The 27,509-nt window shown below is 40.9% G+C and overlaps 1 protein-coding gene across 6 annotated transcripts; it reads left to right on the top strand.

The window, feature by feature from the left end:
• Positions 1 to 1,287: 1,287 nt before the first annotated feature.
• Resf1 (retroelement silencing factor 1) lies at positions 1,288 to 27,042 on the top strand. Of its 6 annotated transcripts, none has more exons than XM_027430027.2 (6): positions 1,288 to 1,539; positions 2,331 to 2,395; positions 17,325 to 17,405; positions 18,820 to 23,277; positions 23,759 to 23,842; positions 26,165 to 27,042. In XM_027430027.2, exons 4-6 carry the CDS (start codon positions 18,876 to 18,878, stop codon positions 26,320 to 26,322), a joined length of 4,644 nt encoding a protein of 1,547 aa, XP_027285828.1. In that variant the 5' UTR covers positions 1,288 to 1,539; positions 2,331 to 2,395; positions 17,325 to 17,405; positions 18,820 to 18,875; the 3' UTR covers positions 26,323 to 27,042. The 6 variants fall into 6 exon arrangements, with proteins under 6 accessions (XP_027285828.1, XP_027285832.1, XP_027285830.1 ...); XM_027430029.2 differs by lacking the exon at positions 1,288 to 1,539 and adding an exon at positions 1,578 to 1,889; XM_027430028.2 differs by lacking the exon at positions 1,288 to 1,539 and adding an exon at positions 1,578 to 1,926.
• Positions 27,043 to 27,509: the final 467 nt, after the last annotated feature.

The raw sequence follows: 27,509 nt of genomic DNA, 5'->3' as shown, positions 1-27,509 counted from the left end.
TCTATCTATCTATCTATCTGAAGGAACCAGCTTCCCTTTTGGCAGCCATAACGGCCAAACATGTGCTTCTATGACCTTGTCCCAGACACTAGAAAGTCAAATGCCTGTCTCGTGACAAGGAACCAATCAGAAGTTAGCTGGTGGCGCTATGCTTTATGGCTCTGGGTGTGCTTTACGGACAAGCGCACAGCAATGACTACAGAGCATAGCAACCACCCTGGGAGGGCCTATGGGCCATAACAACCAGTTGACCAATCAACACAGGGCAAGCCCTCCAAGGCTGGAGACACACCAATCGTGAGCCTGTGCATACCCCTAGACACTCTCCTTACGCTGCCCTATAAGATCTTTCGGGAGCCCCTAGGAGCCGTCTTTTCTGGCCATCCACCATGGCGGGTGGGTGAAAGACCCGAGCTAACATGGGGATAGCTCGTTAAATTACAATAAAGCCTTGTGCAGTTTGCAGCAAGCTCTCGAATCCGCCTGGTGATTGGGGTGACCGCCATCCTGGCCTGGGACCCCGGATACTTGAGTTTTTGGGGGTCTAACATATCTATCTATCCATCCCACCTATTTCTGTTGAGCTCAAGTCAAGAGACCCACAATTGAGACCACCACAGAGTCAGCAACCGATGCAAACACACGGGTTCATTGATTACAAGCTGGATGCAAACACACAGGGGTTTATTTACTTATTTATTTTTGGTTTTTCAAGACAGGGTTTCTCTGTGACTTTGGAGGCTATCCTGGAACTAGCTCTTGTAGACCAGGCTGGTCCCGAACTCACAGAGATCCGCCTGCTTCTGCCTCCCGGGTGCTGGGATTAAAGGCGTGCACCACCACCCAGCAACACACAGGGGTTTATTGATTACAAGCTCAAGCTTCGACTGTCAACCAAACACTTCCATGCAGCCAGTGAAGGAGAATGACTCCAAGCTCTTAGGATAAGAGGTTTTTAAAGGGAAAAATCGCAAGCAGGGCGGCACATGCTTTGGCATTTCATGATTGGGTAAGATTGTGACCTTTAAATTCATTGGCTGGGGACTAGGATAATTCTAACACAGCTACAAGAATTGCCCGCAAGGGCATCTGGGGAGAGCAGATGTAGTCATTGGCTGGCCACCCGGTATGGTCTCTTTGACTGGGGCAGGCAGTTTGTGGTTTTTCTTAGAACTGTTTATAGCTCCTTTGCCAGAGCTGAATCAGCCCTGGACCACATATGAAAACGGTGCCTTTTTTTCAAAATGAAGTTTGTTCTGTTCCTTCAGTTCCAGCTAGGCTGGGCTCATTCACTCACAGAGATCTTCCTGCTTCTCACTTCCAAATGCTGGATGTGAAGGCATGTTCCACTAAGCTCAGCCGAAGGCTTATCTGCCCGGCACTAGGACCATGGGCCTGGGCAGACGCTCGGGGGCGGAGCGCAGAGCCAGCTGGATCCGCCCAAACGGAGGCCGCCACCGGAGCTCGGCGCGGTGTGCGCGCGCTTGGCGGAGGCCTCGGTCCGTGCTAGAGGCGAGTGAGCAGCCGGAGGGGCGGCAGGTCTGCGGCTTTTGTTCTCTGATCCGGTCTCAGTCTGGCTCTCGGTCACCTCCGTCCCCACCGAGGGGACGCTGGAAGCCCGCAGCCCGCTGGGGTCGCGGCGCGGGGCGGGCGCGCGGTCTGCGGTTGTTGGCCTGACGTAGCGGGCGGTCGTGTTGCAGCTTCACGTTCCTTCCTGTCTCGGGAGGAGAAGCTGAGCTTTGTTTTGTTTTTCGGTTTCTTTCTGGCTTGTCTTCCGCGCGCCCCAGCACCGCCCCCGCCCTTGCGACCCAGCGGCTTTGCATTGCGCTCCGCCCAGGCCTGGGTGAGCGTCGCGGCCCGCAGCATCTCGGAAGCAGTTTGCATTTGTGGTACTTTGAGTGTTTTCCTAGAAAAATGAAAAAGCAGGTGAAGTGTGTGAGCTTGGCGTGCGTTCCAATAGGCCAGCAGTAGAACTTGCGTGGGCATTTAAATTGCTAAATGTGTTACTTTTAAGGAGAAATCTTAAGTTTGTTTCTTGTTGACAATCTAAGGTCTTAGTAGCCTCTTTCCTAAGCCCCAGTAGGTTTCTCTTTTACCAACCCAATAACGAAAATTGCTAACGAAGTATTTTTGCTTTGGAATTATAGGACAATAGTGGACCTGGAGGAGCACACTTGAGTTCTGGTGGCAGGGATTATTTTGAGACTACCCTAGTTTAGTGGTTTTGTTTTTAGCATAACTATTACTAATTCAGTAAACTTAGTATGCTCTCAGTATCACTTTAAGGTAGATTTGCCCTATATCTTAAAACGTTTTTTTGCTTTTCCTAGGATCAAAGGTGTGAACGTACCGTACCCCTCGTGGAAGAGACTAAAAGATAAAATTGTATTTACAGGTAAGTCTGCACCTTAAAAAGCCTGTCCTGGTTTTACTGGACAACTACTAACATTTTACCATGGAGTAATTTATTTTGGAATAAAATGTTGAATCAACACTGGCTAAACCTACAGAACTTGGCCTGGTATGCCTTTAGTTCCAGCATTTGGGAGGCCAAGGCATGCAGATCTCTTTGATATCGAGGTCAGCTTCACCTGCAGATCTAGCCAGAGCTATAGAGAAATCCTGTCTGGAAAATAATCTAGAAAACTAAAAACAAACTTCCCCCAAATGAAACCCTTACACAGTGGATTTGATGACAAAGCTTAAATAATATCGTTGGCATGGTGCCTAAAAGCACTTACTACTTACTTTTTTATTCATGCCTTAGTAAAATAGGGGAGAGATGATTGTGGGGGCAGTGTTGGAACTCTGGGCCTGATTGCTACCCTGGGAGAGGTTATATTAGTTGGTGAATTAATGTTACCTAGGCAGAGGCTAGCTCTTAATTTGTGGTTGGAATGTAGTACCAGTGACTTTTTCTTTTATTTTTATTTTTTTTTGAAAATTTGTTTTATGAGCATAAGTTGTGCCCATTTGTAAGAGTACTTGGTGTGTGGAGGCGAGGGCGTGGGTCCCCTAGAACTGACATTACAGGCAATTGTGTATCTACCATGTTGGTGTTGGGACATGAACCCAGGTCCTCTTATAGGGCCACAAGTACTCTTAACTGTTGAGTCATGTCTTTCAACCCCTATACTCAGTGATCTGGAAGGGGTTGGGGGTGGGGAAGGGTGTTTCTATCCCGTGACTATAAAGCTTCTTAGTTTGGCACTACCACTTGGTTCCATCACTCTCTGTAAAATCTCAGAAGAATTTTACTTCCCTGCTTCAGCTTCCTCATCTATAAAATGGGATCACAGTAGTACTTACATTATGGAATTGTTTGATAGGCAGTTCAATTTGGTAATTTAAAGTTAAAATACATATTAAACCCATCTCGTAGCTTAGGCTGGCCTTGAACTTGCTGTCAAGCAGGAGATGACCTGCCTTCATCTCTTTATCCTTCTGGTCTTCCTGAATGCTGGGATTAGATTTGCATTCCCTGCTTACAGCTTGTTTGAAGTCAAAGTTACCCAGTGAATTCCTGGAGTACAGTAGTCTTTCCCTAGTTCTTTCTTTCTTTCTTTCTTTCTATCACCTATTTGGTTAGTTCCTTCTCCTTTACATTATTAGTGCCATGATTTTAGGAAATCAACTGCTTAGGGAATTGTTATCTTGTTAAAGTTTAGTAATGGTGAACTTCAAGCATCTTTGTTTTAGCAGGCTTCTCTTCCCATTTCTTTGGAAGCTAATTCCTGTAAAGACATTGGGAAGCAGTTTGAGGTAAAGCAAGAATTTGTACCAACCCTGGCTATAGAAATGCAAACTAAATGCAAACTAAAAAACCTTAAGACCTTCCGGATTTTTTTTGTTTTAGAGGCACCTGTGCAGTGCTTAGAATTCCTTGTATGCTAAATGAAGTTGTAAATGAAAGGTGTAGTTCGAGCAGGCTTAGTGAGATAAGTATCTCAAGTAAGATTAGAACTATCAAACAGATATCTAAGTAAGTATTATCTTTGAGCTCTGCTATTCTCTACCTTGGGTTCTTATCTGGTCTTATACCAAGAAATCACAAAGGAGGCTAAACTCAGGTTTTTGTTTTCATATGTATAAATGTATAAATTGAGGGAAACAGGTTCAATTAGAAATCAAATGTTGCTTCAAAGGAAAGAACTTGTTTATTTTTTTAAAGATGTATTTGTTAATTAAGAATACAGTGTTTTGAGTGCACGAATGCCTGCAGACCAGAAGAGGGCACCAGATCTCATTACAGATGCTCTTGAGCCACAGCCACAGCCACAGCCACAGCCACAGCGTGGGAGTTGAACTCAGGACCTTCCAAAGAATAGCCTCTTCTTTTAATTAACCTCTGAACCATTTCTCCAGCCCCATTTATTATTTTTTTTAAAGAGGAATGAAGAGGTGAAATAACTTGTTTTGAGCAATTATGATTGGTCTTGCTAGTGATTTAAACTGAATTTAAATTGATGCAGGTGGTTGGTTGTCTCAGTTTTCAGTATTCCAGGTAAGGCTTTAAAAGTGTGTTAGGAGGGGGGTGTGTACACTTGAGTGCAGGTGCCTTGGGTCCAGAAGAGGGTGTCAGTTCCCCTGGAGATGGAGTTAAAGGTGATTATGAGCTGCCTGATACGATTGTTAGGTATTTGGGTCTTCTACAAGATTTGTTTGTTGTGCTTTCCTCCCTTCCTACCTTCCTCTCCCCTCCCTCTGTTTTGATTCTTTGAGATGGAATTCTCTGGCTATCCTTGAACTCAAAAATGTAAACTAGGTGGTTCACTAACTCACCAAGAACTACCTGCCTCCTGAGTGATAGGATTAAAGGTGTGAGCCACCATTCCTTGTTCCTTAAAGTTGTCAAAATTGCCTTCAGTGTTACTGTAAATAGAACAACCTATTTTAGTTTCTGGATTAATTAGTTAATAGATATGCATTTTTTCTTTATCTTTCATTTCTTTTCTGGACACAATGTCTTGTATAAGCTCAGACTTCCCTCAGTTCATGAACTTCTTGATTCTGTCTTTAGAGTAGAATGGTAAGAATATAGGCATACACTATTCTACTTGGCTGGTCTTGTGATTGATCTTTTATTTGTGACCTAGTCAAACTTGTTATTTATTTTTGAAACAAGGTATCATGTATCTTGGACTGGCCTTAAACTCACTATATAGTGCAGATTGATCCTCCTTGCCTCTATCTTCCAAGTGGTAGAATTACAGACATGTGCCTTCAAACTTAGTTTTTAATTTAATTTTTAGAACAGATTTCTTTTGATTTTTCAAATAGGTAACTTTCTTTTGCATAGTAGGCCTTTGCTTTCTGAAAGCAGGATGGATGTGCTTTCTGCAGACAGCAGAGACACATGGTCTCAAAAACCATTTGTGACCTTTAAAAAATAATTCAAGTCAGGGCCAGAGCAATGGCTCAGAAGTTAATGGTACTTGTTATGTTGGAGAGAGCCTTTATTAGTTTCCCAGCACCCAGACAGTAGCTAACAGCTGACTGTGACTTCAGTTACAGGGTATCTAATGATCTAGGCAATGCACACACTTACATGAAGGTAAAAAGCTCATACACAGATAAATTAATAACACAACTCATTTAGAAATGACAGCATATCTTGTTAGTATTTAGGCATTTTCCTGGCCTGCCTTTGAAGCTCTGACAGGGTACAGCCCTCAGCTGCTGCCATTGATAGCATCACCTGCGCATAGTCACTGTTCCCTTTTGAAAAGGGTCCTGCCTACCTGCCATCCTTCTCTCTTTCTCTCCCTTTTTCTGTCTGTCTGCTGCTGCCCCCCTTCCTTTTCTCGTTGCTCCTGTGCATGGAGACTGGTCTCCCTCCTCCCATTTCCCCTTTTTACAATCCTTTTTTCCTTTATAAAAATCCCTCTGCTTGAAATCTGTCGAATGGTGGCTCACTCTCACGTGCTGCTTTTCTTAAACTGCAACAATCCTTAGATACTAACATTAATATTTTTCAACCCACCATAAGATAGTGGCGTTTCTATGTTTTTTTTTTTAAATCCTGCTAATAGTTGGCTTATTATTATAAAATAGTTGAGCAAGGCATGATAGTACATGCCTCTAATCCCAACACCTGGGAGGCAGAGTGATTGTAGAGCTCCAAGTTTGAGTCTAGCCTGGTCTATAATGTGAGTTCTAGGCCATCCGGAGCTATGTAGTAAGACCCTGTCTCAACACACACACACACACACACCCTTCCCTCCTTCCTTCCTTCCTTCCTTCCTTCCTTCCTTCCTTCCTTCCTTCTTTCCTTTCGTGTTTAAAAACTGCTCATGTTGGCATAGGCCAGTAATATCAGGGCTCTCAGACTGAGGCCTATGGATCACAAATATGAGGTTACTCTGCTATGTAATGAGTTGTTGGCCAGCTTGGACTAGACATTGTGACTGAAATTTACTGTTCACTGTGCCAGTAAAGACGAACTGCTATAAATCCTGACAAGTCTGTATATTTAAATTCTACTTGACCTGGACCAGTAGGTCACTTCTTAAGTGACAAGTTCCTAAGAGAGAGGATGAGGTGATGAAAAATAAAGAAGATAGGAAAGTTGAGGTCTGGAGGTGTTGTGTAAGTTATGTTTTATGCCAAGCAAGTTTATTAAGAACATCATCTTATGTATGATTTGCAGGCGGAAATGGGAGTCAGGAGAAAGGTATCATACAATGGGGCGAAGTCAGCCAGAAGCTAATCAAGCAACGTTGTGTAAGAGACATGGATATCTCAGGTGCATCACTGACTGAGCATTCAGCATCCTTGAGACTTGTCTTCTTCAGGGGGAGAAAGTCATTTCCTTAGGAACTGAAACCTTAACCATGGCCCTTTACCAAGTCTGCTCTTGGGCAAGGCACAGAGCTAGTTCCCCTTGTCCTTTCAGCAGACCCCCAAAACAGTCTGGCACACAAGACATGCCTAAACAGTGGGTAAATACTGTGACTAGGGTGGCTTAAGTTTTAGCAAGTTTTAGCAATTTCCATTCCTTCTAGCCCCACAACCTTATGGGAACAAAATTGTTGGCTGGTGGAAGGACTCTCAGGAACTCCCATTGTGTGCTAGCTGTGAGAAGCTTGAGTAACTGGTATGTTTTTTCTTTTCTTTTCTTTTTCTTTTTTTTTGTCTCCACCCCAAGAGACAGGCCAATTAAATTAAGAGGCAAGGTATTTTGGCAAAATGTGACTATTCAGAAAGATAGTCCAAGGAGAAGATGGACAACTCTGTCATAGTGGTGTTTTAAATAAGAATTGCCCCCATAGGCTCATAGATTTGAATACCTAGTCACCAGAGAGTGGTACTATTTGAGAAGGATTAGGAGATGTGGCCTTGTTGGAGGAGGTGTCACTGACAGGGGAGGGGCTTTTAGGTTTCAAAAGTGAAGGGCCAGGCCCTGTCAGTCTCTCTCCCTCCACCCCTCCCACCTCCCCTTGTGGATCAGGGTGTAGCTCTCAGCTTCTGTCACAGCATCATCTTGCCCTCCATGTTTCCTGACATGGTGTGTACTAACCCTCTGAAATTGTAATTAAGCCTTAGTTAAATACTTTCTTTTCTAAGTTTCCATGGTCATGATGTTTCTTCACAGCAAAATAGTAATTAAGATGGTCATAAAATTTGTCTTTCCGAGAAGTTGGTTAGGGTAGTTTATATAAGGCAGTGGGTGTTCCCACACTGGTTATCTTCACATACAGATGTGGATGCAGCCCATCTAATTCTAATTACCTAGTCATTGGGTGACTTAGGTTTTCATTTCTTCCTATCTTTTCTTTTCCTTCTCTCCAACCCCAGCCTCCTACCTTTGTATCCTCCTCTGTCTTTTCCTCACTGGCCTGGAAGTTGCTATATAGCGAGGCTGATCTCAAACTTGTGAAGCTCCTGCTTCAGCCTTTCAAGTGCTGGGATTGCAAATGGGCAGTACCACTATCCCTAGCTTAATTCTGCAGATCATCTTAACCTGTATTTACATTTTATGTGTAGAGGTGGGGTGCACGCCTGAATACCTGAGAGGACAATTTGCTAGAGTTTTGTTTGTTTTTTTTCCTCCTACCATGATGGTCCTTGGGATTGAACTCAATGTCATCCTCCTTGATTAGCAGCAAACTCATTTGCCTCCTGAGACGTTTTGCTGGCCCCAGTTCTGCAAATCCTAAGAAGTGAAAAATGGAAATTCTGGGGGCTAATCCTGTTACTCATTAGATGCTCCAAGTTCTTGCTGATTGCCAAACCCTTTGTAACCTAGTAATGAATGGAAATACCAACTTTGCTGTATTAGTCATGGTTTCCCATGGTCTCCTTGTGCCAACAAAGCAGAAGTACTCTATATGACTTCTGGATTACAGCTGTGACTTGGAACAGATGACTGGGTCTGTTACACCCTTCTATGCTGACAAGAAGGTGGTCTCTGGCTGATGGGACCATCAAGATACTTTTCCCATCATTAACTCCAGCCTTCAGTTTGTTAGATCTAGGCTTCAAAGGCCTCTGCTGAAGTTCTTATAAGCAGCTAACTGAACAGGTTCTGAATAACCTGGGTAGACCCTGGAGTGTGGGCTGTAGAGACCTATAAATAACAGAAAAAGCAATCTCATCCGATGTCTCTTTGAAACATCTGAAATAGGAATTATTCAGTTCTAGGCAAGGAGTTCTGTCTACCCCAAGAGGTACAATCAGCTTGTTCCTTCTAAGACTTTTTATATTCCAACAAATTCAGTTAACTATGTCTGTGTGCCTGTCTCTGTCTTTTTCTGTTTTTGAGAAATGATAACTCAAGGTGGCCTTGAACTGAGTCTCTTGCCTCTATCTCCTACACAGTAACCTACTATGTATACTTAGAAGTAGTTGTTAAGTCTTTATAAATAATTAAGACCACCAGCTTATTAGGCATGGTGGTGCATGTCTTTGATCCTAGTACTTATTCTAGGGAGGATTCCAGCACTTAAACAAGAGGGCTTCTTTGAGTTTGAGGTTAGCCTCAGCTACAGAGTGAGACCCTCTCTCAAAAGAAAAAAGTTCTTCAGGGCTGCAGAGATGCTTATCAGTTAAGGGAGTTGCTGCTCTTCTAGAAGACCTGAGTTTAGTTCCCAGCATCCATATTGGGCAGCTTTGCAAGTTCCTGCAACTCCAGTTGTGTGGGCTCTCACGCCGACCTCGTGACCTGAGGGCATCTGCACATACATTGTATAGGTACAAACATAAATAATAAGTATCTTTTTAAAAGGTCTTTACTTCTCTAGGGGATCATATTCCTTGGGATAAATAAGACCCTGGACAAAATTCTAAGAATGATATCATATGTATGTGTTCTCTGTAATGTTTGATTTCTGTGGTAGGATAGTAATGCAGCCACAATGGATACAACATTGAGTAAAACTACATAGCCTCATACATATGTGGTGTATTGTTAACTGAGATGTTGTCTGGTCTGTGATTGAGTGGCCCATGCTTCTGAATGGAATTTGTATTGTAGTTTGTAATGATAACTCTTCACCAGCCGCCTGAATTCTGCCACCACTTCAGGGCCCCCAAATAACACACTGGACTGGCCAATGACTAGGATTTATTTGCTAGCTCTGTCTTAAGTATCAACCATAACTATTAATCTATATATTTTATAAGGACTTAATGAGGACACCAGCCTCAAGCGTCTCTTCCCGGGAACACATGGTGACTCTCTTCCTTTACTACATTTCCCAGAATCCTCCTTGACTCCTAGTCCCACCTATCTTGCTTCCCTATTGGCCAATAGTGCTTTATATATCATCCAGTAAGACAAGCATAGACACAGAAAGACTTCCCCCATCAGTAGTTGGATTCATTAAAATGTCTTTGTGAGATAACAGTTGCCATAATGTGTAATACTTTGCTCTTATTAATGGTCAACCCAACATAGATCACTTCTTGCATACCTTATGGGGATTGTGAGGGCACTGAACTCTTAGCACCACAAGAATAAGACTTGGAGAGACAGCCACAGATTGTTCTTCTGCTTTCTTAGCTCTATTGACAGGACTTTATTCTCCGCCCTTTATCCCAGGTATAAGAATGGCCTACTCCCCCCCCCCAAAAAAAAAGAGGGCCAGGCGTTGGGGTCACATAACCTTTAATCCCAACACTGGGAGGCAGAGGCAGGCGGATCTCTGAGTTCAAGGCCAGCCTGATCTCCAGAGAAAGTGCAAGGATAGGCTCCAAAGCTACACAGAGAAACCCTGCCTCAAAACAAACAAACAAACAAAAAAACCAAACAAACAAAGAAAAAAGAATGGCCTACTTCCAAGTTGACTTTTCAGTAGCCCATATTTTGACCGATCAATTCTTACCCATTTTTGTGAACTATTGTAAAACCATGCCTTTTGTGTTCTACCATTGAGCTCCATTCTCAGCTTCAAGACTCCTTGAGGTACTGAAACCAGAGGATGCATACATTTGTATTTTGTGTATAATTTCTGCATTATCCTCCTGTGTGTACTTCACATCGTTTCTAAGTAATTTAATATTCCTAATACAAAGTAAGTGCTATGTAGACGGTTGTTGTGCTGTAGTGTTTAGGGACTAGAAACATGACAGAATCAGTATCAACACAATTTCTCTTTTAATCTTTGGTTAAATTTTCAGTTTGTATATGATTGTGTTTTGTCTGATTATGACCAAGTTAATGTAGAGACCTGTTCCAGCCACATTAACTGTGTGCTACTGCCAGTACCAACTGCTTACCTTTGTTAATATGTTAAATAAGATGTTGTAGTTAAAGTGTTCACAATTCTTTTGTTCCTTTGTTCAGTTGTTTTTCTTGACAGGATCTTGAAGCACAGGCAAATTTGGCCTCAGAGCTGTAACCCTCTACATCCTCTGCCCACCTACAGCTGTTAGTACATAAAATAAGATTCTGAAAGGTTGACTGTTATTATGGACTAGAGTTATGTTATAATGTGAAATTCAGGAAAATTGATTATCCAAACACTACCAGAGGAAGCCTGTTTAGATTGACTTTCTTTATAGAAGGCCAGAGATACTGTAGATTGACTAAATCTTAATACTTTTGGAATTACTGAAAAGTGACATTACCTTGGATTGTTGGCATTTGTAAATTTGCTGATTTTTATTGGGAATTCTGTATTTTTTTCTGGTACTTTTATTGCAAATTAGAGTGTTAATAGAAAAACTGGCTTTCATTTTAAACCTATCAGTGTACTGTGGTAATTACACTTTTTGTAACATGTAAGCTTGTTAGGGAGCAGAGACTGGCAAGTCAGAAAATGTGTGGTATGTGCAGGGAAAGCTCAGTGTTTTGGAGCAGGTGTTAAGGGGGCATGTGCAAGGGCCACTGTAGGGATTTGGGATTTGTTCTAGGACCCAGATAAGGAGTGAAAACAAAAATCACTGACAAATTGAATACCTGTGATGTGTTACACTGTCAACATTCTTGGTGACTTAGGACCCAAAGCACCTTGTGGGTCTCTCTCCACTTTTTTTTTCCTGTCTCTAAACCCGTCTTCCATGAAGCCAACCACAGATCCTGGGAATACCATTCTATCCTACCCTCTACTTTTTAAGAATTGGCTATAAGGAGTTTCTCTGACCTATTAGGACAGTAGATTGTCAGCTCTCACACAGGGGTTCCTGCCCCAAACCAAAGAGGAAAGAATGCCACAGGAGGGGCTGGAGAGATGGCTCAGTGGTTAAGAGCACTGACTGCTCTTCCAGAGGACCCAGGTTCAATTCCCAGCACCCACATGGCAGCTCACAACTGTCTGTAAATCTAGTTCCAGGGTATCTGATGCCCTTACACAGACATACATGCAAGCAAAACACCAATGCAAATGAGATAAAAAGTAAATATTTTAAAAAATGAAATAAACTGAGCCAGGTGATCTTTAGCTGGGTGTTGGTGGCTCACACCTTTAATCCCAGCACTCGGGAAGCAAAGGCTGGCAGATCTCTGTGAGTTTGAGGCCACCCTGGTCTATAGAGAGAGTTCCAGGACAACCTCCAAAGCAATACAGAGGAACCCTGTCTCAAAAGAAAAGGAAAAAAAAAAGCCACAGGAGGCCAAGTAGAAGTTAGCTGGACAGACTTGCCTCCATTAGATATTACCTTTTTTATCTTATTTTTAAAATTAAATTAATTTACTCTTATGCATTATGTTTTGTTCACATGTATGTCTCTGCACCATGTGTGTACCTAGTACCCTAAGAGGCCAGAAATGTGCATCAGATCTCTTGGGACTAGAGGTACAGATGGTTGTGAATCACCATTTGGGTGCTGGGAATTGAACTTGGGTCCTCTAGAAGACCACCTAGTGCTCTTAACTGCTGAACTCTCTTTCCAGCCCTATCTAGTCACATGTCTAAATGGCTGTTCATTTAAATATAAGCATAAAAAGGCGCACTTTCTCTGAATATTCATTTCTGCTTTTTTTCTGTCACATAAAATGTTGATTAAATTTATTATATTTTTAAAAAATGGTGTTTCTTGGTGTTCAGAGATTTCTGATAATATTCACTTAGCAAACATTTGGTGTCTACTGGACAGTGTCTCATGTATAGTTTGGGCTCCCCAAGTTAGAACTTTTATGCCTTTCGTGTGACTATTAATAGTACCTGCCCTAGTTTTCTTCCTATTGCTGTGATAATGTTGAGGCATTCAAATCCACTGGGAAGGCCAAATACTTGGACTCAATCCAAATTTAGATTAAATGAATGTATTCTTACTGCTGGCAGAAGGATGGCAGCCTTAGAGCCAATGCAGCATGCTATTTGGAGGCGGGGTGAATGGGATTTTTAAAGGCGGACGTGGAGAAGGTGTGCATCTCAGCTATCAGTGGAATCCACAGCTGAGCAGGAAAACTGATTTATGTCCCTCAGTTGTTTCTTTCCTTCTATATGGTAACATGAAGACCATTTTATCCCCGTCCCATAGCAATTTCAAGTTTTACAGAAGCAAAGGCAGCAGTTAATACCTCACAGCCCCTTATTCTATTCTTCTTATCTCACCTGCAGGAGCTCCCAGTTATTCCAGAGCAAAAGGTCAAAGGGATGATGCCTGGCTCCATATTAATTTTCTTTAGTCATCACAGGGAGCCTGTGGAAATTATCACTCGAGTCTGAGCACTGTAGTGACTGGGATAGAGCAGTTCATTTTTGGGCAGACAGAAACACAGTACCATAGGGCCGGCTGTCAAGTCCCCACAATAAAACAGCTCAACAAAAGGAGCATTAAGGGAGCAAGAGTTTATAAGACTCACAATTCCAGATTACAGTCTGTTACTGTGGAGAAGTTGAAGCAGGAATTTGAAGCAGCAGGTCCTATCCACAGTCAGGAGCAGAGAATGAGTACTTGTATGCCCGTGCTCAGTTTGCTCTCTTAGACAGTATGAAGCTCAGACCTACCCCAGGGACATCTCCATAGGTCAGCTCGATCTAGATATCCCAATTTCACTCTTCTCAGGTGACGGGTTCTAGGTTGTATCAAGTTGATTGTTAAAATTAACCATCAAAACAGTGTAGTAAGGTCTTTGTAAAAATTTCAAGTGAAAAATCCTTTCCTATTCACTTCATTCTCTCTTCAGCCTCCTTTAACTCAGCTTGCTATTTATAACTCCCCCCCCCCCAGCATCTTCTCAGGTTTCTCATAGGAAACTACTACTAACAGTACTAATGCCAAGTAAGAGTCAATCTCCTTGGAAAACTAAATGGTAGACTTTTGCCTACTTAAACGTTTAAGTTTTGTGTTATTTGAGATAGTGTCTTACTGTGTTGTCCAGACTGATCTCAGCACTGAGGTTTAAGTGGTCCTCTTACCTCAGCCTTTCAATTCCTAAGTGCACACTATCACACCTGGTTATACATGTGTGTTTTGTTTTTATTTTTGTTTTGGAGATAGGAGCTTAATGTTTCCAAGGCTGGCATCCAGCTTGATAAAGAGGGAGGGAAGGAAACCATTGAACTTCTGATCCTTCTGCTGAGATTACTAGCTTATTTTGTGGTATTGGGGATGGGACAAGGGCTTTACGAAGCTGAGCTATGCACCGATCTCTTAGGATTTTTCTTACATATACAGAATAATAAAGTCATGTTCCTACTTAGAGAAGTGGTTCACAGCAATTTTTTTTTTCTTGTTTGAATTACCATCATTTTCACTGTCATGCTTTGGGGGGCCATTTTTAAGTAAACCAAATTGAAACAAACAACAGAAAGAAAAAACAAACAAACAAACAAACAAAAAAAGCAAAGCCACAAAATAAGGAATACTGCCTGTCTAGAGACTAACTTTAAGTTTTGTTTCTTTAGTTATAGCCAATTATAATTATAGGAAGAATGTAAGAAAATTTCCAACAGCTGGTATAAGAATGTAGTTTTTTTAATACATAAAAAAAGAAAAAGTTCGATGAGTAGTAGATAGGAATATATAGGATATGTACACATTAGGATGCTGTTTAGTCATAAGAAAAGGTAATTCTATCATTTTTATTAGCACATGGATGTAACACAAATAAAATACCCAGAGACTGATATTGGGGTTCAAGCTTCAAGCTGAAGATCAGGAAAGCAGCCAGCCACTAGCTCAGACTGAATGGGCTGATCCTCTCTCCATGAGCTCTCACCAAGACTCAGATTGTAACCTCTCCTTAGCGTGGCTGAAGGATGAATGCCTCCTACTCAATAATGAAGACCCTGCTTCTATCTTTTATACCCCTCTAGTGCTGGAATTAAAGGCATGTGATCTGTTACTCTTTCAGACTGATTCAATCTCTGAGAGTCCAAGGGTGGCCTTGGACTCTCAGAGATCTGTCTACCCGAGTCCTAAGATTAAAGGTGTGTACCACCACCTCCTAACTTCTGGCTGATGGAATTAAAGGTGTGTTCCTGGCTTCTATGGCTCGTGACTGACTCTGCTTTCTGAATACTCAGGCAAGCTTTATTTATTTATTTATTTATTTATATTATTTATTTATTTTTAGTTTTTCGAGACAGGGTTTCTCTGTGTAGCTTTGGAGCCTATCCTGGCACTCACTCTGAAGACCAGGCTGGCCTCGAACTCACAGAGATCCGCCTGCCTCTGCCTTCCGAGTGCTGAGATTGAAGGCGTGCGCCACCAACGCCCGGCTGCTTTATTTTTTTAAGATTTATTTATTATGTATACAGTAAGTCTGCATGTATGCCTGCAGGCCAGAAGGTACCAGATCTCATTATAGATGGCTGTGAGCTATCATGTGATCACTGGGACTTGAACTCAGGACCATTAGAAGGGCAGACTGTGCTCTTAACTCTTCAGTGCCCCCCACCCCAGGCAAGCTTTAATAAATAAGTATATCACCACATATGGAACAATCTTAAGTAAACTAGACCAGATACAGAAAGATAAATAGAACATTTGTTACTCCTACAAACTCCTACAAAGTGGCCACTACAAACTGAAGGGCAGAAAATAAGGAAGGGACCCCCTACAGATAGGCAGGATTCTGTATTTTGTTTGCTTTTGTGTGTAGATGAGTGTGGTGGTCAAATTTGGGGGATCTGCCTTCTACCTTGCTTGAGGTCGGTGGGTCTCTTGTGTGCTGCTGTTGAACTGTTAGGATTAGGTGGGAGGGCTTACTGTCTCATTTAGCCTTTAACCATTATGCATTGAGAACATCTGTCAAATTATACTAAGCCCCTGAACATGTTAAATATTGTATTTCAGTAGCTACAGTTTAAGAAAACCCAATGTTTTGACTCAAAAAACCTACTTGTGCTCTGTCTTAAGTTACTTTTCTGTTGCTGTGTAGACAACATGACCAGGACAACTTAAAGAAGAAACAGTTTATTGAGAGCTTACAGTTTCAGAGAATGAGTCCATGACCATTATGGTGGGGAGCATGGCAATAGGCAGACAGGTTGTGCTGGAGCAGTAGCTGAGAGCTTATATCTTGGTCCATAAACACTAGCTAACTGGGAAGGGTGTGGGCTTTTAAAACCTCAAAGCCCACCTCTGTTAACAACACTCCCAGTGACACACCTGCAAGGCCACATTGCCTAATCTTTTTCAAAAGTACCATCAGGTGGGGACCAACCACTAAAATACATGAGCCTGTGTAGACCATTCTCATCCAAATCTCCACTTGCTCATGTGGAGTAAATAAAATATATAATGGATAAGAGTGCTTAATATATAAGCAAGAGGACCTGAGTTTAAATCCCCAGCACCTATATAAAAGCTAGGCATGGCCATTTCAAATTGGTTAACCGGCCATAGAATTCCCACATCCAGTGGTCTCCATCCTTCAACCTCAAATATGGGGTTATCAGCAAGTATAGCTATGTTTTTAGTTGGCCATGGTTGAACATGCTTTGTAATTACAACACTTGAGAAGTAGAGAGGCAGGAGGATCACTACAAGTTTAAGGTTAGATAAGGGTACATAGTGAGACCCTGTCTCAAATCTCTAGGTATTTGGGGACCTCTGTCCAGAACTGGGGTAGTATTAGACTAGTGATACATTTTGTACTAAACTACCGGGTGACATAGTGTTCAGCCAGTGTTCTCATCTTTATAGCCTGGAGGTACAGAATTAAACTTCTCCCAAAGTTTGTCTCCATGGCCTATTCCTTGCAAGATATTTTTGTGTCAGCAACTCTAGTATGTCCCTCCCCACAACCCGCCTGTTTTTAATGCTGTATTTTTACATTTACACAACACTTGTGACAGCGGTGATTGTCTCTTTGCCAACTTATTCTCTAGTTTTATGCAAATGCCTTCTGGGTATCCTGATTTCCCTTTCAGTCCTGTATCATCAAATTCTACTTGATGAAGGGCTGGGTTCCACAAGACTGTCCCAGTTCCCAGTCCTGAGAGTCCTGCATTTCTGGTGACTTGTAACAATTTAAGGGGTGTCTTATAACAATCCCTTCTTTGCTATACTCATTAAAAACCAAAGGATGTGATGGATAACAGCCAGCTGTTTTTAAGGTGTTGGTGGGGATTCTGTTTCTAGGTAGAGTACACTACTCACTGAGCACTTGTATCAAATCTCAGTGCTGTTACTTGCAGTGTTAAACTCTGGTTCTTCATGGTTTCTAAAGCTATGGGTGGATTTTGAAAATGTGTGCCATTGCCACTGAGTGCTTCCTGAGATGGCACTGAGTTCTTCCTCTTATCTCAGTAGTTTATATTCAACTGTGAACAAAAGAAAGTAAAAGACAGGTACTTCTGTCATTCAAGGAACTGCAAGTGACTTTGTAATATTATTATTATTATTATTATTATTATTATTATTATTATTATTATTAACCAGGGACAAGGGTCAAATAATATTTTTCTCTTTTTTGTTCTTTTGGCTAGGCTAGCACAGCCATAGACAACACAGGGTCCTGGAAAGGAGGGCAGTGGTAGACTATGACTCTGGCTTCGCTTCAAGAATGAGTAAGTTTTGTTTTTCCACAGCTGTTTCTATAGCAGTTTAGGTACCTACTAAAGATAGAATTGAATGCAAGTCCCCTTTGTCCCATTCCCTAAGTTCCTCTTCCACACTTCTCTGTTCTTGTGGTCTTATGTGTACTGGAGGACATTCTTCCTTAGACTTAGACATTATCTCATGCCTGTAGCTTTCTGAAGTCATGTAGCATACTCAGTCAGGGTTCATGCTTGAGAAAGGAACTGTAGACCATCTGGACCCTTGCAGTTTTAACTTTTTATTTTGAGATGGGCTTCACAGAACTTGAGGTAGGCCTTGAACTTGATGTCTTCCTGCTTCAGCTTTTTGAGTGCTGGGATTATAGACATGTACAACCAGGCCTGGCTCAAATAAAGTTATTGGTATGTCACAGGTGACATAGCTATAAAGTTGAATGCTGTGCAGATAGATAATTTTTAGTGAAATGTAATAATAACCTGTCTGTATATGATAAGAAAAAAACCCCAAAATACAGTAGATTGTGTTTGTCTCAAAAGCTGTTTTAGATTTTGTTTCATTCTTCAGATAGGGTCTCTATATTTTCCAGACATTTTCACAATACTGTGTAACCTCTTGAGTAGTTGAGGATAGAGCATGAAACTCTATAGTCTTTATGCTTAGAAATTTTACAAAAAAACAAGATAACATTGTGTACACCAATAGAATTTATAAGTTGGGAATGTACAGTAAGAATAAAGTATTAAAATAAGGAGTAACAGGCCATGGAGATCTCTCTCTCTCTCTCTCTCTCTCTCTCTCTCTCTCTCTCTCACACACACACACACACACACACACACACACACACACACACACAGTTTAGGGGTAGAGTAAATGCTTAGCATGCTTAAGTCTCTTTAAGTCCATCATCCTCACCTCAAATAATAGTAAATAAAAGCAGTTAAGTGCCACTTTAATTTAACAGGTGACAGCTGTTTCTTGTGGAGTGAATCTTTACACATTTCATTGATCTTGACAATTGACTCAATTACTGTTACAGCTTCTGTTACTACTATCTTGGTACAGATTATTAGTTACCGTAGACATAATTTGCTTCTATTCTTTGAAATTCTGTGTAAGCAGAGTGATTACCACAAATTTGAAGTCAGTGTGTTCTACAAAGGGTACAAAGGGAGTTCTAGGCCAGAAAGACTGTCTTAACAACTACAATCAGGGAATGATGAGGAAAGTTTTTTTGTTTTTCTGTTTTTTTGTTTTTTTTTTTTTTTCCGAGACAGGGTTTCATAGCTTTGGAGCCTAGCCTGGCACTTGTTCTGGAGACCAGCCTAGCCTCGAACTCACAGAGATCCGCCTGCCTCTGCCTCCCGAGTGCTGGGATTAAAGGGGAAAGCTTTAATAAAAGATCTTTATTTGTATTTCTTGCAGATTTGTGACATTCAAAACCACAGACTATGCAACACTACTACTAAACCAGGTCAAATATGAATTGGAATGCAAAACCAGAGAATGCTGCCCCAAACCCACCATATTCTAAAAGCCAGTCGTCTCTTTTGCAGCAGTTTTTAATGCCTTCCACAACTTCTCAAAGTTCTTTCAGCTGTCTCCCACATAACCAAGAAGCATGCATATATCCCACTAATTCAAATTCAGTTTCACAGCCACTTCTGAACGTCAGGAGTTTCATAAATCCTCCGATCTCTGTTTCTAATGTGCATAATAGGACAGTTGTGGCCTCACAGACCTCAGTAGAAAGAGTCACATATACAAATGTTAAAGGAGCCCAACAACCAAACCACAATTTGCAAACAGTGTCTTCTGGAGTTGTGCAAAATGCCTGGATGAATTCAACAATGAGGAATTTTATGCCTTCTCTTACAGAGGCAACCATATCTCATAAACCTGATGGTGGGCCTAGTATGCCATATATGCATGCACCACAGAGTCATCTTGTCACATCAGACACCTACTCTGTGCAACTACAGATGACTCCTTCAAACTCTGTAAGAGGCCCTGTAACTTACCAAGGAAATTATCAAGGAAATCCGGGACTTAACCACTCGATGGCAGGTGAGCTTGGCTGGGTACAATGTGCATCCAGTGAACTTACTTATCCAGATTACAGACCACCTCCAAAGCAATATCCTTATTTACCACAAAGCTTTGTGCAAGACACTTCTGTTCAGAAACAAAACTTTGTGTCATCTACATCATTACAAGTTAAAAATAATCAGCTTCCACCTTCTACACAGACCTTACCATCAAAGCGCCCTGTACCTGTGTCGTCATATCAGTATGCTGCAGAAACCAGCAAAAGACTCCCTCCCCCCCCTTACAGCTGTAGATATGGAAGCCAACATGTGCAAAATTCTCAGTCTGTTTCTAGACACTTGCCTGTGGAAGTTCCTCAGAGTTCAGAAATGCACTCGTCTGAAAAAAAGAAAGATGCTTACAAAGTCTTTCAACAGCAGTGGCAGAGCACTAGTAAAAATGTCAGTACAATAGGAAAATTCTGTGAGTTGAAAATTAATACAAAACAGTCTTACAATGACTCTGCTGGCTCTTCTGGGGATGGTGTTCATACTCTTGTTCAAAATAATCAAGAAGAAAGAAAGTATTCTTATAATCCAAGTACAAATCAAATACTAGACACAAATGTCACAAAAGAAAAGCTGGTGAGGGATATTAAATCACTAGTAGAAATTAAAAAGAAATTTTCAGAACTTGCAAGAAAAATTAAAATCAACAAAAAGCTTTTGATGGCAGCTGGTTGCAGTAAAACAGCTAATACTTCTTATACTGAACCAACTCGGCATTCTGAATTTTCAGCAAAAGAAATGTCTGCTAAAAGGGACAATCAGTGCTCCATGGAATTGCTAGCAACATGCCTTTCTCTTTGGAAAAACCAACCTCCAAAAACCACAGAAGAAAATGTTTCAAAACCTTTAGAAGAAAAACAATATAATGCATCAAGAACTAGTACAACAGCGGTTGGCCCTTCAAATCCCATGAATGAAGTTCATGTGAAGAATTTTTGTTCAGGTGTTAGAAATTCTCAGAAAATAACCACCTCGTCACAAACAGTCTTGTCAGTTCTCACACCAGTTTACGATTCTTCAGATGTAGCTGTTGGAAAAGGAACAGAGCTTCAGATTGCTGTGGTTTCACCTTTAATTCTTTCAGATGTCAGTACTGTACCTGGGAAAGAGTTAGCTCCTGAAGTCGTATCTGAAACTGTATATCCAGTTGTGAAGGAAGGCAGTGTTTGTAGCTTACAAAACCAGCAGGCAGAAAATGCAACAGTAACTGCTGGTTTGCCCTTTGATGTTATCAGAGCAGTAGCAAGTGCTACTGTATCAGCTGAGCTATCACTGCCTGGGCATAAAGAAAAGCAGCACAAACCAACACAGAGTGATCTAGACATCGCTGATGGCAGCCTAGGGAAACACTCTCCCCAGGGTGCTGAAGCTTTGCCTAACCCTAGGGACAGCACCATTGTGAGTGGGCCTATATTACAGATTGAAAGTATCTGTTCTCTTGCAGAAGGTGATGTATCTTACAATTCCCAAATAGCAGAGATATTCAACTCTGTACAAAATGAGCCCCAGAAACCTTCACCTGATCAGCAGGTAATTAATAGTCAACAAGAAGAACAAGTAGATAAGGTTGCTGAAAATAAAGACTTAAGTTTTCTGAAAGACAAGTGTATGCAGTGTACAGATGTTCCTCATGAAGTCACTGAACAGCCAGAGCCACTGCAGCCTTTAGAGACAACATCTGATGAGTATGTTGAAGCAAACGGAGAAATCCTAGAGGAAAGCAGTAAGGAGAATCCTGGTGAAAAAGAGATGACTAAGGACATATTATGTTCACCAGCTGCTGTTCAGCAAGATCCTCAACCTCAGGAAATTGACACAGCCAGCAGTAAGTCAGGACACAGTCTTTCTACAGTAAATGAGATTAATGATGAAAATGAACCTGTCTCATACCTACATGACCAGCTGTTAGAACTTCTAAAAGAGTTTCCTTATGGCATTGAAACTATTGCCAGGCCTGAAGTTTATGTGGGCCAACAAAAGACACATGAAATCTTAGAAAATCAAACTGGTAGTAAAACTGGTAATGTGTCTGGGGATAACACAGACCAAATAAAAATTACAGTATTAAACTCAGAACAAATCAAAGAATTATTTCCTGAAGAGGATCAGCCATGTGATGTAGACAAATTGGCAGAATCCGAGAATACAAAAATCATTGCAGAAGTAAAGAGCCTGTGTGATTCACAGGTCCCCAGAGAAGAAAGTCACAACCCTGGAATGTTGGATCTGGAGAAAGATAAAATCCATTGCTGTGCCTTGGGCTGGCTCTCAATGGTTTATGAAGGTGTGCCACAGTGTCAGTGCAGTTCCATGGAAGAGAAAGAGAAAGACCAGTGTTCTTTGGAAATCTCTAATTGCAAACAAGGAGAGCAGGCCTGCAATAGTGGAATCACTATTTTTGAAATTAATCCTATTTCTAATAACTCAAAAAGTCCTCTGATCCAAGAATCTGAGAAAGGCCATTTTTCTGACATACATGGTGAAAAGATAAAAACATCTGAAACAAAAAACAGCAGCTCACCAAGGGTAGAACAGGAATTAACTGGTCATTTTTCAATGAAATGTTACCAGAAAGATAAATCTACAACAAAACAGGATAGCTCACTGAAAACAGAGCAAAAAATAAAAAATCTTTCTTCTAAATGTGACAAACCAAATCCCTTAAAAAGCAGTAAAATACCAACCCCTGAAACATTTAATGTGGTAACTTCCAACTCTGATAAAAATATGCCAGCATTTTCTAAACAAGATTCTCAGGGAAGCCTGCAGAAGAAACACCTATTCCAAGACTCAGATCCAGTAAAAGGACATGTATGGCTTTTGCCAAATAAAGATCCACGCAGGAGGAATACCTTTTTAGTACAGTCAGTATCACCAGAAAAGAAAAAGTTAAAATTCAAATCGGGTAGCTCCAAACTGAAATATTTTGAAAAAAGAAAAATGGACCATTTGCTTATCTCAGATGTGGAAATAAAAAAGAAGAAATACGAAAAACAAGAGCAGAACAAAAATGCTGGAGGCACACTCAAATTATGTAGTACTCTGACTGAACCAAATGAAAGAGCCTGTGCTAAAGAAAAGATAGTGACAAATTCTGAGCCCTCAGACTCAAAGGGAAGCTCCTCTAAGAGTACTAGAGTTATAACTGTGCAGGAATATTTACAGCGGAAAAAAGACAAACATGTAATAGGAAATAATGCCTCCAAAAACATCTGTGTAGAAAATGTGCCATGTGACTCTGAACCCATGAAGTCCAGTAAACATTCTGCATCACCTAGTTTGGGAAAATTAATTGAGGGCCAGGGTGTCAGTGCAGAGACTTCAAAAGAAGTAGAACATAATTCCACCAGCCATGGCAAAAATCTCAAGACCCACCGTTCTGAGGAGACTAGGCCATACAGTGTGTCAAATAGTAAAGAGAAATTTTATAGGACACATCCAGACAAATCTTACATTGATAAAGCTAAATTAGAAAGATTGACCAGTATGAGTAGTAAGTCCAGCCAGCTCCAGGTAAAGGAAAAAAGGAAACAGTACCTGAATCGAGTTGCATTCAAATGCACAGAACAGGAAAGCATTTGTCTCACCAAATTGGACAGTGCATCCAAGAAGCTTAGTAAAGAGAAAGAAAAGAGTACAGCATGTGCACCCATGACAAAAGACTACACACACAAGCCCATGTTGGAGTTTAAATTATGTCCAGATGTGCTATTGAAGAATACAAGCTCCATTGACAAAGGGGATGATCCAAGGCCTGGGCCTGAGAAGGAGCGAGCACCTGTGCAAGGTTCAGTATAACTTTCTTTTGGGGGTATGGTGTTGGAGGAGATAGTTTCACACAGTTCAGGCTGGTGTTAAATTTGTATATCATCAAGGTTGGCCTTTTAACTCTGATCCTCTTGTCTCCCATGTGGTAGAAATGTAGTCCACAGGGCCTAGGTAGTGTTTTTTGTGTATGTGTGAGGCACTGTAGAGGTGTAGTCCTAGGATTGGGTGAGTGGGATGGGCTAGAGTTGGGGCGACGGTGAATCAGTGTTCATTGAGCAACATTTGTTGTGTTTGTTGCCCTTTTATTTTAGATTCTAATAAATTAGTACTGGCAAATTTTCCAGACATTTTCTGGACACATATTTTATTAAAACCCTAAGAATCTGCCCTGTGAAAAGCATTTCTTAACCTATGATGTATTAGAAAGACTTTGGTGGATTGTTTTCCATTGTGCTAAAATAGAGGAGTAAAGATATATCTGAAAACAAGTATTTAAACAGTTTCAGGAATAAAAACTACAAAAGAAGACTGGTTAAAATGTATCCCAACAAGGACAAAGATGCCCGAATCAAGTGAACAAACAGGTAAAACCCCATGTGTTTCCTTTTGTTATTTTGTTTTTCATTTACCAGGTTATCTGTAACATTGATATAGTATTATCACAGTCCATGATTTTATTTGTATTCTTTTTTAGTCACCTGGTGTTTGTTTCTGAAGGTAAGAAAGAGCTCTGTTTTCTCTGTCAGTATGGAATGGGAGGCCAGGATCTAGTTCCCTTTAATAGAAAAGTAATACTATCATACTGGATTAGGGAAGGGAGTTTTGTATTTTTGACCTGAGTAGGACCAGAACATAAAGTATTGAATTTTCTGGATCTGAGCTGACCTCAATTTTGACATTACAAATGATATGTAAATAAGAATATTGTGTAAGATCTGTGGCAGGCTGTATTGGCCTCCAATAATGTCTCCCAACCTCCATTTGGTGATTTGCAGGCTCACTCATTCAATTCCCTAAACAAGGTCATCAAGAACATTCCCATTTGTCATTTGATTTATTACATTGCTACATTAGGGACTTGAACCTGATCTCTCTCTTCCAAGTCCATTGAGGATAGTGGAGTAAATAATTGTCTTGGTAGCTTTTAGTGTGTTGGAGATTGGGCTAGTAACTATCTGGTAGGCTGGCCTTGTATTCACCATGAACTTCTGATCCTCTTGCTTCTACCTCTCACATGCTGAAGGTTTATGTGCTGCTAAGAGCAGAATCCAGGGCTCTGTGCATGCATGGTAGGCAAGAATTGTATTATCTGGATCCTCATTATCTGTTTAATTTAAAGTGGAATGAATATATTTCAGAGAGTAGAGCTCAGGAGTTATATCTTAGTTTTCCTTAGATTAAAAGGCAAAGACACATACTTTTAATCCCAGTATTTGGGAGGCAGAAGCAGGTGGGTCCCTGTGAGTTCAAAGCCAGCCTGTTCTACAAATTGAATTCCAGGAAGCTAGGGTTGTTATACAGAGAAACCTTGTCTGGGAAAAAAAAAAAAAAAAAAAAAAAAAAAGTTTTCTTTGTGTAGCCCTGGCTATCCTAGAACTTGCTTTGTAGACTAGGCAGGAACTCACATAGATCCACCTGGCTCTGAGTGCTGGGATTAGTGTTCCACCAATACCTGGTGTAACAATTTATTATTTTTAATTAGTGTCTAAGTATGGCTCTCTACGTCTGTGCACATAAGTGCTGTCAGAGGTGTAAGATCCTCTGGAACTGGATTTATAGGCAGTTTTTAGCCACCAACATGGGTGATGGGAATAGATCTTGGGACTAGTACTATTTTTAAAATTGTATTTTTTTTTTAAAGAGGAAATTTGACAAAGGTGAGTATAGAGATTCAAATGTATATAGGCAAGCATATACAAATTGAGTAATAGAAATAATGAGTGTTTGGCTTGCATTATCGAGGCTCTGTATTTGATACTCAGTGCTAGCCCAATAGAGGAATGGTTAAAGCAGGATTAAAAGTGAAGAGGGGAAGGAGGACCCTGAAGTGAGAGAGAGCAGCTCTAAATGCCTGGAAGCAGAAGAAACAAGGCCTGTGGAACATTGAACTAAAGGGTTAAATGAAAAGGGGAGGTACAGGCTTTTCTGAGGCTATCTATCTTGCCAGAGTAGAATATTAAAGTTATTTCTTTTCCATTCACTGTTTGGAACTGGCCAAGTTCTGTATTGCTCACTTCCCTCCCTTCCTTCTTTCTGTCCTTCCTCCTTCCTTCTTTTTTTTAAGATGGTGTCTTATATAGCCCAGGCTGACCTTGAACCTTGTATGTAGTTGATACTGACCTTGGTCATCCTATGTCCACCTTCTTAGTGCAGCATTGCATCATGTATCTGGATACCTTTCTGTATTTTCTCCACTTTGTTTTGTTTTGGGGGGAGAGGGTTATGTGTTTGTGGGTGCAGGCCCTCAGAGTCCAGAAAAGGACATTGGATCCCCTAACCATGTAGGTGCTGGGAATCAAACTTGTCTCTCTCTTGCCCCCACTCCTCCCCAGACAAGGTTCACTATGTTGCCTTGACTGACTTGGAACTCTTTGTAGAAGCAGGCCTCTTCTTAGAGGTCCACCTGCCTCTAACTCCCAAGTGCTGGGACTAAAGGCAGCCACCACTGAATCATCTCTCCATTTCCTTTTTTGGTTTTTTGAGGCAAGCTCTTGCTTTGAAACTCAGATTGGCCTTGAGCTGAAGATCCTCCTGCCTCAGCCTTGAGAATGCTGTGATTATAGGTATTTACTGCCATTTCAGCTATATAGCTCATTTTTCTGCCCCCACAGATACTGTACATTTCCCTTCTCATTTTTCATTGTGTTTATTATATTGAACACTAAGTAGCAGTTTTATTTTCTTAGATCGGGCTGACTCAAGACTCTCTAAGAGAAGCTTCAGTGCAGATGAATTTGAAACTCTACAAAACCCAGTAAAAGACTCAAATGTCATGTTCCGGACTTTCAAAAAGATGTACCTGGAGAAGAGAAGCAGGAGCCTGGGGAGCAGTCCAGTGAAGTAGCTTCGGGATAGAGTGGTTTTGCTTTTACCACCAGGAAGTCATCTTTCTTTTCAGGCTCCCTTGCTGGAAATAACTCAGGACTTTCACATTTGGAATTCTCAGCCAAGGAGTTCAGTTACAGCTTATGTTTCTCATTGATACTGTGTGACTGAAATGTTGGATTAGCTGCTGGTGAGCAGGCAGAGAAATAGTTTGTATTTGTCTGGGAACTACAAAATGTGTGATCTTCTGCATTGTTGAACCATATTTACTGTTTTAAGTCTTGCTGACACAGTGGTGCACACCTGTGATCCTAACATTTGGCACATGGAGACAAGAGAATCAGGAATTGCTTGTCTTCAGCAGCATTGAGGCTAGTTTAGGCTACGTGAGACCATCTCCAAAACAAAACAACAGCAACCAAAAAAAAACATGTAGGTGACTTAACACAAATCATACTCCGAAATGCTGACATCCTGACATAAACTGTTCATCAGCTGAGATTTGTTTGACTGGAGCTGTAAATATATTTTTGCTTCCTAAGCACATTAGCAAAACTTATTTTTCAGAAAATGCCCACTGTGAATGTCAAAGTATATTCCTAAGTATTTTGTACTTTATTGTATAGGTTTTTTCAGAAGTCTTGTTTTATACTTTTGTTAAACTGAATGGAATTTTTGGAAGATGTCTTGACATTACTTTTCATACTTGAAATAAACATTTATTTTTTAAAGAACTACAGTTGAAGTCTTCATGGTTCCATTTCTCTTTGTTTTCTTACCCTTACTAATAGACACATTTGGATAAGTTAGGCATGGTGGCACACCCTCAGGGAGGCTAAGGTGGCCTTTGCTATGAAGGATACACAATGTTTACCTCTAGGAGATCATTGGTTATTTTTAGAAAATTCTTCCCTCTCCCAGTGGTGGAAATGGAATTCTAGACCTCGTGCATCTTAAGTGCTCTGCCACTTAACTATCCCCCTAGTCCTGTTTCTTTTTTCAGCCCTAGTGTTGTATATATAAACATTGAAACATGAAAGTACATTGAAGGTAAAAAGACAAGATTTTAAGAGAATTATGCAGAAAGTTCTTGTACATTCACCTTCCATATTGCCACCAATCTTGGAGGAGGCACCCACTTACTAGCTTTTTATGCAAGGAGTACACATGATTATTTGAAAATGCTTTTGTACTTTTTTCCATGAA

This window comes from Cricetulus griseus, chromosome 8 (assembly GCF_003668045.3).
Source record: "Cricetulus griseus strain 17A/GY chromosome 8, alternate assembly CriGri-PICRH-1.0, whole genome shotgun sequence".
Classification (NCBI taxonomy): domain Eukaryota; kingdom Metazoa; phylum Chordata; class Mammalia; order Rodentia; family Cricetidae; genus Cricetulus; species Cricetulus griseus.
Note: the sequence above shows the minus strand (reverse complement) of the source record. Positions and strands in the feature narration are given on the sequence as shown.

Coding starts and splice junctions, on each gene's coding strand:
- Resf1 (XM_027430031.2), top strand. CDS start 18,876: ATGAATTGGAATGCAAAACCAGAGAATGCTGCCCCAAACCCACCATAT. Junction 23,278..23,758: donor GGAGCGAGCACCTGTGCAAG/GTTCAGTATAAC, acceptor GTATTTAAACAG/TTTCAGGAATAAAAACTACA. Junction 23,843..26,164: donor CGAATCAAGTGAACAAACAG/GTAAAACCCCAT, acceptor TTATTTTCTTAG/ATCGGGCTGACTCAAGACTC.